We start from the raw sequence: 12,829 nt of genomic DNA, 5'->3' as shown, positions 1-12,829 counted from the left end.
GAGTTTCCCTTTAACCAGGAGGCCAATCACAGTGCAACACATGTCAACATCAGAAGCCAATCATAGCGCGACACGTGTCAACATTAGAAGCCAATCACAACACGACACGTGTCAATGTCAGAATGAAACTAGAAACTCTCTTCTATAAATAGAGATCATTCTCTCACAATATTTCCTAATGTCAATTGTACTAAAGCATTCACTAGTACTCACTAAAGGAGAGCTTGAAACTATGTACTTGTGTAAACCCTTCACAATTAATAAGAACTCCTCTACTCCATGGACGTAGCCAATCTAGGTGAACCACGTACATCTTGTGTTTGCTTCCCTGCTTCTATCCATTTACTTACTTATCCACACTAATGACCGGAGCAATCTAGCGAAGGTCACAAACTTAACACTTTCTGTTGTACCAAAGTCCTCGCTGATTTTGTGCATCAACAAAATTCATCCACTGTTCTTCAAGATCAAGCCCAAAAACCCTTGAAGATCCGTACACCACCGTTCATCTTAAAGATCAAGCCTCGACGACCCTTTGGATCAGCAGCCCATCCACAAATCAACACCTTATGGAGATCGAATCAGAGGATTAAATCTGAGAGATTGTAACCCCAAAATCATTTATACAAAATATTATTTTATACATGTGTTCTTGTCTCATTCATTTAGGAACTTTCGTGTTTACAAACTTAAGACTCAAAAAGATTTATTTTATACTTTGTATCTTTCTTTTTAAATATAGAAAATTTGAAGTATAAAATGAGAATTTTAAAATGCCAATAACAATTGCCTTTTGTTTTGTTGAATTTAATAGCTAAATTTCCCAAACAAATAACTAAATAAAATTTAATGGCTAAAAAAATTGATTAGACAAGACGCACCGATTTTGGGAGGGCTTATTTGTATTTAAACGTGTCTACCAAAACGCACCGTGTTGGTTATCATCGTTTCTTCCCTCCTCCTAACCCCTAACCCCTAACCCCTAACCCCTACCCCCGTCTCAGTCCCTCCTCGCTGCTTGGCGTCTCCATTTTCCTCTCTCTCCCTCTCTCTCTCTCTCTTCTCTATTTGTTGGCTTTCGGCAAGCTCCAGAAACCCCTAATAAGATATAAAGAGAGAGGAATGGGAATATTCGAGCCGTTCAGAGCAATCGGCTACACAACCAGCTCCGTGCCCTTCTCTGTTCAGCGTCTCGGCACCGAAACCTTCGTCACTGTCTCCGTCGGCAAGGCCTTCCAAATTTACAACGTAATTTTTAATTCATTTATTTATTTATTCTTCAAGAATGCCCATTAATTTATGCTTAATATTTTTTAATTTCTACTTGGTTGCAGTGTGCAAAGCTCAGTCTCGTCCTCGTTGGTATGTTTCTATGTTCTTTTGTTTTCAAATTTGAATTTTTAATTTTTATTATTATGAACAATATAATTATTTGAATTACTATCTAAAGTAATGTTCGGAATTGATATTAGTAGTATCAACGAGGAAATGGGACTAAGTTGGCTACATTTGCCTATATTCTTCCAAAATATCTTGCTTTCGATCAATCCTGTGCACGAATCTGCATAAAGGGTACCTTTTTATTTTTATTTTTATTTTTTATTTTTTTAAATCAGCTTGGAGTTGTTTAAAAACTTTAGTTTTACTTTCACAAAAGAATGAACAAACCGTTGCGGGTGCAAAGTAACAACACTTTTAATGTTGGAGGAGCAGCATGACGTTATGCTGGAGAGCATCATGAGGTTATTTTAGGCATTTTAGGTTATTTTGTTCATGCATTATAATTATGATAATTTTTTTTATCACCTATGAAAGGTCCACAATTGCCAAAGAAGATTCGAGCTCTTGCTTCCTACCGTGATTATACATTTGCTGCATATGGGAATGAGATAGCCATTTTTAAGCGAGCTCATCAGGTTGGTTGGCAGTTCTTTTCTATAAAATTTTCTTAAAAGGAACGAATGTTGCTTATGTAGTCCCACCTGCCCTTGTCTTGAATCCCAAGATACCTCCACACCCATCCTTTGTTTGTACGTTTCAGAGTTATTGCTTTCTTTCCCTTTGATATTGGTTAACCATCCTAATTTCAAAGCTCTTAATTAGAATCTTATAAATAACCTGCTGCAGGGGAGTCATATGCGTCTGTTATCAGAAGTATCTGATGGACTGAACTTCACGTTTAACACGTTATTTAATATTTTAACAGGCAGCAACATGGAGCAGCCATAATGCCAAGGTCATTTCTTTGCTATTGTTTGGAGAGCATATCCTAAGTGTTGATGTTGAAGGTAATCTGTTTATATGGGCATTCAAAGGAATTGAGGAGAACCTTACTCCGATCGGACATGTTATGTTAGACAACAACTTTAGTCCTAGCTGTATAATGCATCCGGATACCTACCTAAATAAGGTAAATACATTCTCAAAGAAGCTCTATTGCAAATTTCAATGCAAAATAATCATAAAATGTTCAGTCATTAAATTTGATGCAGCTTCATTTTCCTCTCAATTTAAGGTTAAAAGCTATCTATAATCTGTACAGATTATTATTGGGAGTCAGGAAGGTTCTCTTCAACTTTGGAACATCAGTACAAAGAAAAAACTCTATGAGTTCAAGGGATGGAATTCTTCAATCTGCAGTTGTGTTTCATCTCCTGCACTAGATGTTGTTGCAGTTGGTTGTGCTGATGGAAATATTCATGTTCACAACATTCGTTACGATGAAGAGCTAGTCACATTTTCTCATTCGGCACGAGGTGCTGTGACTGCCTTATCTTTCAGCACAGGTAAGAGTACCAGGCTTTTGGTTTATACTTTACACTTTATGTTAATAGCTGTCTATGAATTATTATTTTGACCATGGTGCCGTGGAAGTTGCTGTGTTAGGCTGTGATACTGTAGACGTATTTCTTTATTTCTCTTAGTTACCAAAATAGAAAAATAGAAAAGGTATTAGTACAATTCTATCCTGGGCCTCTTTAATCGAAATAGGTTGAACCTAGGACAATATAAATTATCATGTAAGGCTTAGAAATCTCGATATGGGGTTCTATACTTTAAACACACCGGCTCACGTAGAAAATGTACAGTGGTTGATGTGGAGCATGTTTTGTTGAAGGATTGGACCAAATGGAAATAAGTTGAGACGTCCAAAATCCTATATATTGTTATGCAAGCTTAGATTTTCCATTGTGGGAATTCTCACCACAACCCATCACATGTGGGCAACCGAGCCAAACACACTGAAAAATTAAATTGGGTGACGCGGAGCATGCAAGGCTTCGATGTCATGTTAATGTTAGAGCATCCAACTAAAAACCAATTGGAAATGGGTGGAGAGGCCCATGTCATTATATCTTGTAATGCAAGGCTTGAAATCCTCGATATTTATTCTCTAATCTCCATCAGGTGCATTTTGGAACGAGTAGTATTTTTCATGCTGCTACCGTCTTGCAAATAGTCTATTTTTTATGGGGACATCAATCTTGATTTACGTCTCCTAGTTAGTTCTCAGTTGTCCTTTTTGAGTTAGGAATTATATGTTTGTCCTACGCAAAAAATAAGAGAAGGGGTTGTGTCTGCTATATTTTGATGATTATCCATGAAGTCAATTACTAATTTATGCTTACGTTTATTTATTCCTCCTTGTTAGATGGGCAGCCTCTTCTAGCATCTGGAGGTTCTTCTGGTATCATAAGCATATGGAATCTTGAAAAAAGAAGGCTTCAATCAGTAATAAGAGATGCCCATGATGGTTCCATATTATCACTTCACTTTCTTGTGAACGAACCCGTGCTAATGAGTTCATCATCTGACAATTCTATCAAAGTAAGAGCACCTAATTGTCCTTTGTAGGTTTCATTTGCATCTAGTTGTCAAATCTGTGGGGATAACACATGCTATTCCCCTAATCATGTATTATGAGTGGAAATTTATTTGTTAATGCTCCGAAGAAACATACAACCATGATTAATCTAATTTCCTTCTTCATCAAGCAAAGAACCCGTTTTATGAGTAACATGACCCCTTGAACTGTTTCTACTACTTCAGATTTATAAAATAGGTAGATACTAGATAGTAATTAGTAATTACTTAAGAGTGTCTACCAAGTTACTAACATAAGCATATTGGTTGAAAGTTGGACCCCAGTATTTGTTATTACCAGACAAAAACTTTGGCCTTGCCAAGATGGTATGCTGTCCTCTCTGCCATAGGATCCGATTTGTGCTCACCTTATATCAATCATTAGTTATTTTCTTTTCTCTCTTATCTTCTTTTTCCTTCAAGTTCCACTGTGAATTGTTTCCATTTTTCATTTAATTGTTACAACTTACAATTGAGACGTTGTGGCTGAGTTACTACTTTGGTAGTTTGAACATTTCAATCAATATTTGAAGAATTTAAGACATTAGAAGGTTTTTATACTATCATTATTGTATAACCTTGGTTTACTTAGAAAGAGTGCACCTGTATAATTGATTTGTACAACTCTTTATGCCCCTTAGATGTGGATTTTTGACACAATTGATGGAGATCCTCGACTTTTACGATTCAGAAGTGGTCATAGTGCTCCTCCACGATGCATAAGGTATATTGGTCGTGACATTAATTTTAAGTGAATTTTAAAATCTGTCAGTGTTGTTGTTGCCATAGATTTGGTGCTATAGGATTCACGTATTTCTGCCCATTGATTTTACAATCTTTGGCTTCCATCTATGTTATCTTGTGGTGCTTATATGTATGAAGCAAAATCCAGTTTTCTATTTCTTTGTCTGTTGCTCCTTATCATGCAGCATTTCTACACGTTAAGTTAAGGACTTGATTTTTAGTTTAAATTGTGCAATAAATCATTTGTAAAGGCTTTGGGTTTTCCATGATGCTCAATCCATTGCTTTATTTTGAGGGTATTGGTTGCATTTCAACCTTCTTTATTAACCATGCTTGAGTTTTAGGTTTTATGCGAATGGGAGACACATTCTATCGGCTGGTCAGGACCGTGCATTTCGCCTTTTCTCTGTAATGCAGGTTTGGACTCAGTCAGCATCGTAGTCTGAATGTTGCTTGTGTTTTTTAACCACCATTTTTATTTTTGTAGTTTATAATTCTATTCAGTGTTTTATTTAGTTACATGTTGTTATTAGGATCAGCAAAGTAGAGAGCTTTCTCAGCATCACATATCCAAACGAGCAAAGAAACTGAAGATGAAGGTATGACTTGGAAGTACAATATCTTTTATCCTTATTTGCAGTACTTAGTATAACTCAACTGCGTTGGTATTATTGATTTATAATTTTTTCTTTAATTGAATTTCGCACTGACTCTTTTTGTTATGAAAACATTTAAAAGTGAACTTCATATGCTGTATACACTACAATACATGAACTCAGATGTTCAAGTTCATGTATGATGTGGGCATGCATACAAATGTCTCAATTTTTGTTTGTTTGCTCTTATGTATTTTGCAAGATTCTGTTCACATATTTGAGTGTCTGGCACCTGTACCATTACCAGTGTCTTGTTCTGTTGCCATTATTATGCTTGGGTGAAATCATCCGCCAGTGTGTGATGCTTTATGTCGCATTTCACTATTTCAGTGAGGTTCATCCATGGATAATGATTTAGGTGGCTAGGTCCTAAGATCAGGCCACGACTGATTTTCTGTATTTATATTTAAGTCACCATGATGGGTGATCACGAGATGTGTCAGCATGATGGGTGATCAGTGAGGTCCATGTGTTGCAGTGTGGATAGCAATGAAAAGAATGCCTGATCATTTTTCAATTTAAAAATGTTCAAAACCAGAAAATGTCTTAGATAAATCCATAAATTGGTCACACTACATCTGCATCCTCCCTGGTAAGTGGTAATTAGTGCCTTTTTATAGTCTTTGTTACTTGGACCAGGGGAATTGGTGCTGGATGTGAGTTGTTCTGTTTCCCCTCTCTCCGTTTCCAAATGTTTTGCATCCTTTTGACGTCTGTCATGCTTTTCATGATACTCTGGGGGTGAAGTAATGTGTAAATGTTTTATTGGCCTCAGGATATATACTGTACATAAAGCTTGTTTATTTCCTGTTACTCCCCACCTGCAGCTATACATTATTGTATCAAGTAGTTAAGTAAGACCATGTACCATGGCTTAGACATTTATACCCATTTCCCTTGATGTTCGATGAAACGTACTATCTTGTGAATCATAAATTGACAAATCTATTTGAGTTCGCTGATAGTTTAACTTTGTAATTTATGTTTTCTTTACCTTTTAGGAAGAAGAGATAAAACTGAAGCCTGTCATCTCTTTTGACTGTGGTGAGGTCTTTCTCTCCCTGTAACTTTGTGTATTTGTTTTCATTTAAACTTTATTAACTCTTTTACGACAAAAATTTTTAATAGCTTCTTACTGAGATACTATATAAATTCTAAAAAGTTCTATAGGTTACAATTTGCGATCTTATATTCCAATGATATTACCAGTGAAAATAATTTTTGAATTATAATAAATTTCAAATTTGTTTTGGTCTCTTCTTGAAAGAAATTACTGCTTATGTTTGAAATTTAAATATCAATACCATAGATTTAGTGTAGTTGAAGTAAATAAGACTGTTGTTAATTCCTATAATCCTATTCAATTTGAGAAACCTGTAATGTTTTTAAATTATCTGATTTTCTTTATGCAACAAATATCTTCAGCTGAAATAAGAGAGCGAGATTGGTGCAATGTGGTTACATGCCATATGGATACTGCAGAGGCATATGTATGGAGACTTCAAAACTTTGTTCTTGGTGAGCATATTCTGAAGCCAAGACCAGAAAACCCCACACCAGTGAAGGTTAGAATCTGCTTGAATATAGCTCATTTTTTGTAACTTCCATTTTCCAAGTTTGAACAATCAAATTTGAAATTACTCTCTTTGGATTCGTATGGTTCCCAATGAATCGGTTCTAATGACTATGCTCAGTGCAATCTTAAATACTTGTTAAACCACATCCATACTGAACCATCTTTTTAAAACAATCTACAATATTAATGAATAGTTTTCTTTTGTTGGTAATAGGCTTGTGCCATCAGTGCATGTGGCAATTTTGCTGTACTAGGGACAGCGGATGGTTGGGTTGAGCGGTTCAACCTCCAATCAGGAATCAGTCGTGGCAGTTACATGGACACGTCAGAAAGAAGAAGCTTTGCCCATGATGGGGAAGTGGTTGGAATTGCTTGTGATTCAACAAATACTCTAATGATAAGTGCAGGATATCATGGAGACATAAAGGTCAGTTTTATTTCTTATTTCAAAAAATTATGCTCAACCTTTATGTCAGAGGTACCGGTAGGCAGGCTCTCATATAATAGAATACGAGGTCTGTGGTGCTGAAGGGCAGGATTTAGATTGATTTTTGAGAGTGATGGTGGCAGGCTGGCCTAAACCTTGTTTTCTAAAAGATATTAGAGTTTTGCACGAAGATGCATTTTGCCCTTATATTCTCATCTTGATTTATAAGAATCAGCAAAGTAAAGAAATTTGCTCCATTTCAACTAAGCTTCCCAAGTTAAAGGAAGAAAGCAAAATGGCTAAGTTTAGTTGGATGTTTCATGCCTCACTCGTCTTGACCTCGCAGGTTTGGAATTTCAAGGGGCGTGATGTAAAATCTAGATGGGAAGTTGGGTGCTCTGTTGTCAAGATTGTATACAATCGTTTGAATGGTAACTTGTGTCTGATATATTTTTGTCATTTAGATTTACTTGACTTGGTTTTTTGCCATCATAAATGCCTTGGATAATATTGTGATAAAATAACTTTCAGGTCTTTTGGCTGTTGTGGCTGATGACTTAATCATCCGTTTGTTTGATGTTGTGGCATCAAGAATGGTTCGTAAATTTGAAGGCCATACAGATCGTGTTACAGACATGTGTTTTAGTGAGGATGGGAAATGGCTTTTGTCATCAAGTATGGATGGAAGTCTTCGAGTCTGGGATGTTATTTTAGCAAGACAAATAGATGCGTTGCATGTTGACGTGTCTATAACAGCATTGTCTCTGTCACCGAATATGGATGTTCTAGCGACTGCTCATGTCGACCAAAATGGGGTCTATCTTTGGTAAGTCTTCAATTCTGTTGACTTCCAAATTGCTATTGAGTTTTTATTCGGAGGTTGAGTTCTTAAATGTGATTGTGATGCATATAGAATGGACGTTTCTTTTTCAAAGAAAAAACTAATTTTATCAGGAATACAGTAACAGGAGAGACCTACTAAATAAATGATGCAGAACATAAATAAGAAAACAGCGTTAATGATTACAGCTCAGTAACTCAGCCTATGGCTTTCTTCCAATCCAATATCGCCTAAACGTTACTCTCTCCAACCCTACCCTTTATAACCTTTGAAGACCCTCGTATACCTTTCCATCCAGATTACCCAGGTTAGAGCCAAGACACTGCAACCTCATAGAACCTTAGCCTTTGTCACCTCCACCAAATGCATCATGATGTAGCATAGAATCAGTGGAACGTTAGAATATAAGTTATCTTAAATTTTTAAAGTGAATGGTTTAGCATGCAATAGATCGTTTGATATTGTAATATTGCTTTTTTCATTTCCTTATTTTTTTACCTGAAATTAAACCTGACAATTTGAACAGGGTAAATCAATCGATGTTTTGTGGAGCTTCAAAAGTTGATTCTTATGCAAAGGAAGTTAGGAGTGTTAAGTTGCCATCTATCTCTTCAACAAAAGGTTCTCAAGACGAGGACTCTGATGAGCCTATTGTGGACCATCCGCAGTCTAAGGATGCTCCTGCTTTTACAACTCTTGACCTGCAAATTCCAGATCTTGTCACTCTCTCGTTATTGCCTAAAAGCCAGTGGCAAAGCTTAATCAATTTAGACACTATAAAGGTACTTTCTACTACTGATTATTGTTTAGATTCCACACGTTTGACCTTATTTGGAAATATTATATTTACATTTGTATCTGTTTTCCTGTACATTTTGTTGGTGACTGATCAGTAATTATGTTGCGTCTCTGCTATGCTCAGGAACGAAATAAACCAATTGAACCGCCAAAAAAACCTGAAAGGGCTCCTTTCTTTTTGCCTTCAATTCCCTCCTTTTCAGGAGAAATATTATTTAAGCCCACTGGATCAGAAAATGAGGAGGCCAAAGGTGATAACGTAGAAGACACTAGAATAAAATCTGGTCTGGCACCATCACAATTCTTGCAACATCTTCAGTCGTCCGCAGAAATGAAGAATTGTAAATATTTTAATCTCTTATTACAGTAATATCCCATTTATGTTTCTGTTGACACGTTGCCTTTTTTATCGTCATAACATCTATGCAGGAAATAATGGTCTTGAATTGTGTTTTTGGTTGCAGTTTCAGCATTTACTGACTATATCAAAAGTTTGTCTCCATCGACTCTGGATATGGAACTCCAAATGCTTCGGATTGTTGATGATGAGGAGGAAGAACTTGAAAGCCGGCCAGAGTTGCTTTCAATCGAACTGCTTCTTGATTATTTTATACATGAGACTTCATGTAGAAACAATTTTGACTTTGTACAAGCTGTAATCAAGGTGTTTCTCAAGGTATAGATTTCTCCTTTTTGCCTTTATCCTAGTAGTAGTGTTGTCAGAAGGCTTTTTAGAGCTGTGAGAATTCCGGTGTTTACCGATTATTGCGAGTTCCAGTTGGTGCTCAAAGACCCTCAACTTCAATTTTAACCTCTTTCTTCATTTCCCTTATCAACAGATCCATGGCGAAACAATTCGGTGCCAATCAAGACTGCAGGACAAGGCCCGGGAGTTCCTGGATATTCAATGCAAAACATGGCAAAGAGTAGAAAAACTGTTTCAAAGTACAAGTTGTGTGGTCGCTTTTCTTAGCAATTCACGGTTTTGAGTGGCCTGAAATTTTGTCTGTGTATTTCTGATTATCTAGATGTCCACCCCCAATTTTGTATTATCGTTTGTTCTTGGTTCCATGTAATCGATATTATTTCCGTCGAGACTGGGTTTCAGTGAAATTCGCAGATGTTTAACGAAACGCTGTAGATTTTGCATCATCTGTAAAACTCTGTTGATTTTTGGTCTTTTGATAGGATATATCAAAAGAAAAATCAAGAGACGTAAATTAAGAAGAGTGCGGGTGAGCGGAAATCTTTCTCAATGTACCTTCTTAATGTACCTGTCGTGGCAAATCTCCATTCTCCATGTGTGTATTAATCAACAGTGTGACGGCATATTAACACCAAAATGTAGCTATGTTATAACCGAAAGTGCGTAAGATTGATGAACATGATCAAGACATTTGTTATACGCTGCGAGAGACAGCCAAGAGAAGAGAATAATGATGAACGTAAACATGTGTGTGTGGGCTTCTCTAGTAAGGACATATATTTTTGGGTCCTCTTTCCAATCGGCGCCCAAAAGCTTCTGCTTCTTCCTTACGACGAACAGCAGGGGCAGGAACAACACTTGAAGAGGTCGACATACTTTCTTGAATTCGAAAATGGATCAAGGGAAAAGGGATTTGAAAAGAAAGAATTTCAGACAAAGTAAAGCATAAGCTTTAGGGATTTTCTTCCCTCAACTTCAAGGCTTGCAAGTTTTTAAGCAAGAAGAAGACGGAGAACAAATCTGAAAATATTTATAAAAGATATTCCAAAAGTCATCTTACCCTCGAATTCCAACATACTATCTAGTTGTATTTTTTTTTTACTTGTAAATATATTGCTATATATAGCCAAATATTAGCCTCTAATTTCAAAAATGTCAGTTTTTATAAAAATTTTCAAATATATCTAAAATATCACTTAAATAGACACAAATACCCTAATTCATACATATAACTAGTTGTTTATCAAAAGATTCTTGTGCGATAATCAAGTGGTGCTTTCACTAATTTTTCTAATATGCACCCGAAGAATTTATATTTCGTAAACCTTAACATATGTTTTTTGTACTTTCTAAGAACACAACAAATCTCTCGATTCATTACCACAGTCAATGACAACCTTCAAAACAGAATTCGGACATGGACAACACCCTTAATGCAAAGGTGGAAAATTAAATATGAAGCACATATAATCCATAGGAAATTTGAGATAAATAATGTTTCAAAAATTGACAGTTCATTCTTCCATAAATATTCAATCGAAGGAAGAAACTACAAAAGCAAAGAGAAAACGTAGACGAGGAAAAGTGCAAAAAAAATTAACCATCTACACTCATCTTCGTTTAGGGGTGCACAATTCTTCACCAACAGTCGATGCCTTCACTAGGTCTCCTCCAATTTTAAGGTTTAGCTGTGAGAACTCTTTGGGCTGGTTTGGTATTGATGTGCTTTGAAAAAAAGCTGCTGTGAGAATAAGCGGTTGTAAAAAAATCAACAGAGTGTTTGGTAAACTTTTTTTTAAAAGTGCTTTTGAAAAAAAAAGCAGTCTGATAGTGGGTCTTTTCATTAAAGGAGCACTGTAGCTCCGTGTGCTTTGAAAAAAAACCAGTTTTCCAAAGCTACAAATAACAGCTTCAGCTTTTTCCTTTGATTTCAACTTATTCTCACAGCAGCTTCCAAAATAAGCCTTTTTTTTTCAGTTTACCAAACACCTAAAACCCTCACAGCTTTTTTTCATGGGTGCTTTTTTTTTAAGCACCTCACTCCCAAACCACCCCTTCATCTAATAGGGTTTTCGTTTTTTAATTTATTAGGTTTAAAGCTTAAGGGTATTTGTGTCGAGTTAAGTGATATTTTAGATATATTTGAAAGTTTTTATAAAAACTAACATTTTTGAAATGAGAGGCTAATATTTGGCTATATTTGATAAATACTCTATAATATGGTGGCCTCACTCTTCCATTAACATAGGTTTGTTTGAAAGTGATTTTAGAATAACTAAAAGTGCTTTTAGACCACCAAAAGCGCTTTGATAGAAAAATTTGAAATTGTTTTCTAGAGGAATCACATGTTGTATGCTTCCTTCAGAAGCACTTGCATTTTTCTTAAAAATTTTGAGGCACTCCAAGTAGAAGCCTTTTTTTTTTAGAATAAATGCTTTTTAAATAAGCATTTCCAAAACGGGTCATAACTCCATTTAACTATCGGTGATATTGAGAGTGTGAATCCCAAACTATAAAAAGAAGAGACCATGCATGTACTTGAAGTAGTTGAGCTCCTCATATTACAAATTAGTGAAACCTCAACTTTCTTCATCCTCATTCTCATCTTCCATTTATATTTTCTTTTCCATGAATTCTATTGAGGTCGGATCCTGAAAATCATAGATGCCATACTTTGTCTATGCAAATAAACTTATGGCTTTTTCGCCAAAATAATTCCTAAATTAACATAAGTCCTAACTTTTGTCCCTAACAATGAAATTGATAAAAGTGGTATTGAGTTTGTCTACTGAAAATCATGTTAGTCATCCTGTGAAAATTTTGTCAACTTCGTTAAGTGAGGGGGTTGGTTTGATAAAAATATGGGTAAAAAGGTGGTTTATGTGGTCGTTCAGGTGACAATCTAACATGAAATGATTGGTTTGACAAGAATACCCATATAAAGGTGGTCATGTGGTCGTTCACGTGACAGTTTAACGAGGATATTGACAAATTTTCACGAAATGACCAAAATGATTTATAGTGAACAAACTCAAGGACCACTTTTATCTATTATAAAAATAAACCTAAACTTATAATACTATTCAAACTTTCCCATACATCAACAACCCATGGGGCCATGTGTCACATCCCGGCCCGAGCGCGGACCACTTTCTGGGCCCGTTCCACCACCGTAGCACGATATTGTCCGCTTTGGGCTTACCATTCCCTCACGGTT

The 12,829-nt window shown here is 36.0% G+C and overlaps 1 protein-coding gene across 3 annotated transcripts; it reads left to right on the top strand.

The window, feature by feature from the left end:
• The first annotated feature begins 931 nt into the window (after positions 1-931).
• On the top strand, positions 932-10,199 carry LOC103453650 (U3 small nucleolar RNA-associated protein 21 homolog). 3 transcript variants are annotated; one of them, XM_070810678.1, is made up of 18 exons: positions 932-1,248; positions 1,335-1,362; positions 1,816-1,920; positions 2,211-2,410; positions 2,543-2,786; positions 3,653-3,828; positions 4,506-4,588; positions 4,953-5,025; positions 5,142-5,207; positions 6,266-6,308; positions 6,690-6,829; positions 7,055-7,267; positions 7,614-7,698; positions 7,799-8,093; positions 8,635-8,890; positions 9,031-9,247; positions 9,371-9,582; positions 9,746-10,199. In XM_070810678.1, exons 1-18 carry the CDS (start codon positions 1,123-1,125, stop codon positions 9,893-9,895), a joined length of 2,712 nt encoding a protein of 903 aa, XP_070666779.1. In that variant the 5' UTR covers positions 932-1,122; the 3' UTR covers positions 9,896-10,199. The 3 variants fall into 3 exon arrangements, with proteins under 3 accessions (XP_070666779.1, XP_008391428.3, XP_008391429.3); XM_008393206.4 differs by having other exon boundaries at positions 980-1,248; positions 1,816-1,916; positions 2,207-2,410; XM_008393207.4 differs by having other exon boundaries at positions 982-1,248; positions 1,816-1,916; positions 2,207-2,410; positions 6,266-6,305.
• Positions 10,200-12,829: the final 2,630 nt, after the last annotated feature.

The sequence above is a fragment of the Malus domestica genome, chromosome 13, assembly GCF_042453785.1.
Source record: "Malus domestica chromosome 13, GDT2T_hap1".
In the NCBI taxonomy this organism is placed as follows: domain Eukaryota; kingdom Viridiplantae; phylum Streptophyta; class Magnoliopsida; order Rosales; family Rosaceae; genus Malus; species Malus domestica.
Note: the sequence above shows the minus strand (reverse complement) of the source record. Positions and strands in the feature narration are given on the sequence as shown.

Coding starts and splice junctions, on each gene's coding strand:
- LOC103453650 (XM_070810678.1), top strand. CDS start 1,123: ATGGGAATATTCGAGCCGTTCAGAGCAATCGGCTACACAACCAGCTCC. Junction 5,026..5,141: donor GCCTTTTCTCTGTAATGCAG/GTTTGGACTCAG, acceptor TGTTGTTATTAG/GATCAGCAAAGTAGAGAGCT. Junction 5,208..6,265: donor CAAAGAAACTGAAGATGAAG/GTATGACTTGGA, acceptor TTTACCTTTTAG/GAAGAAGAGATAAAACTGAA.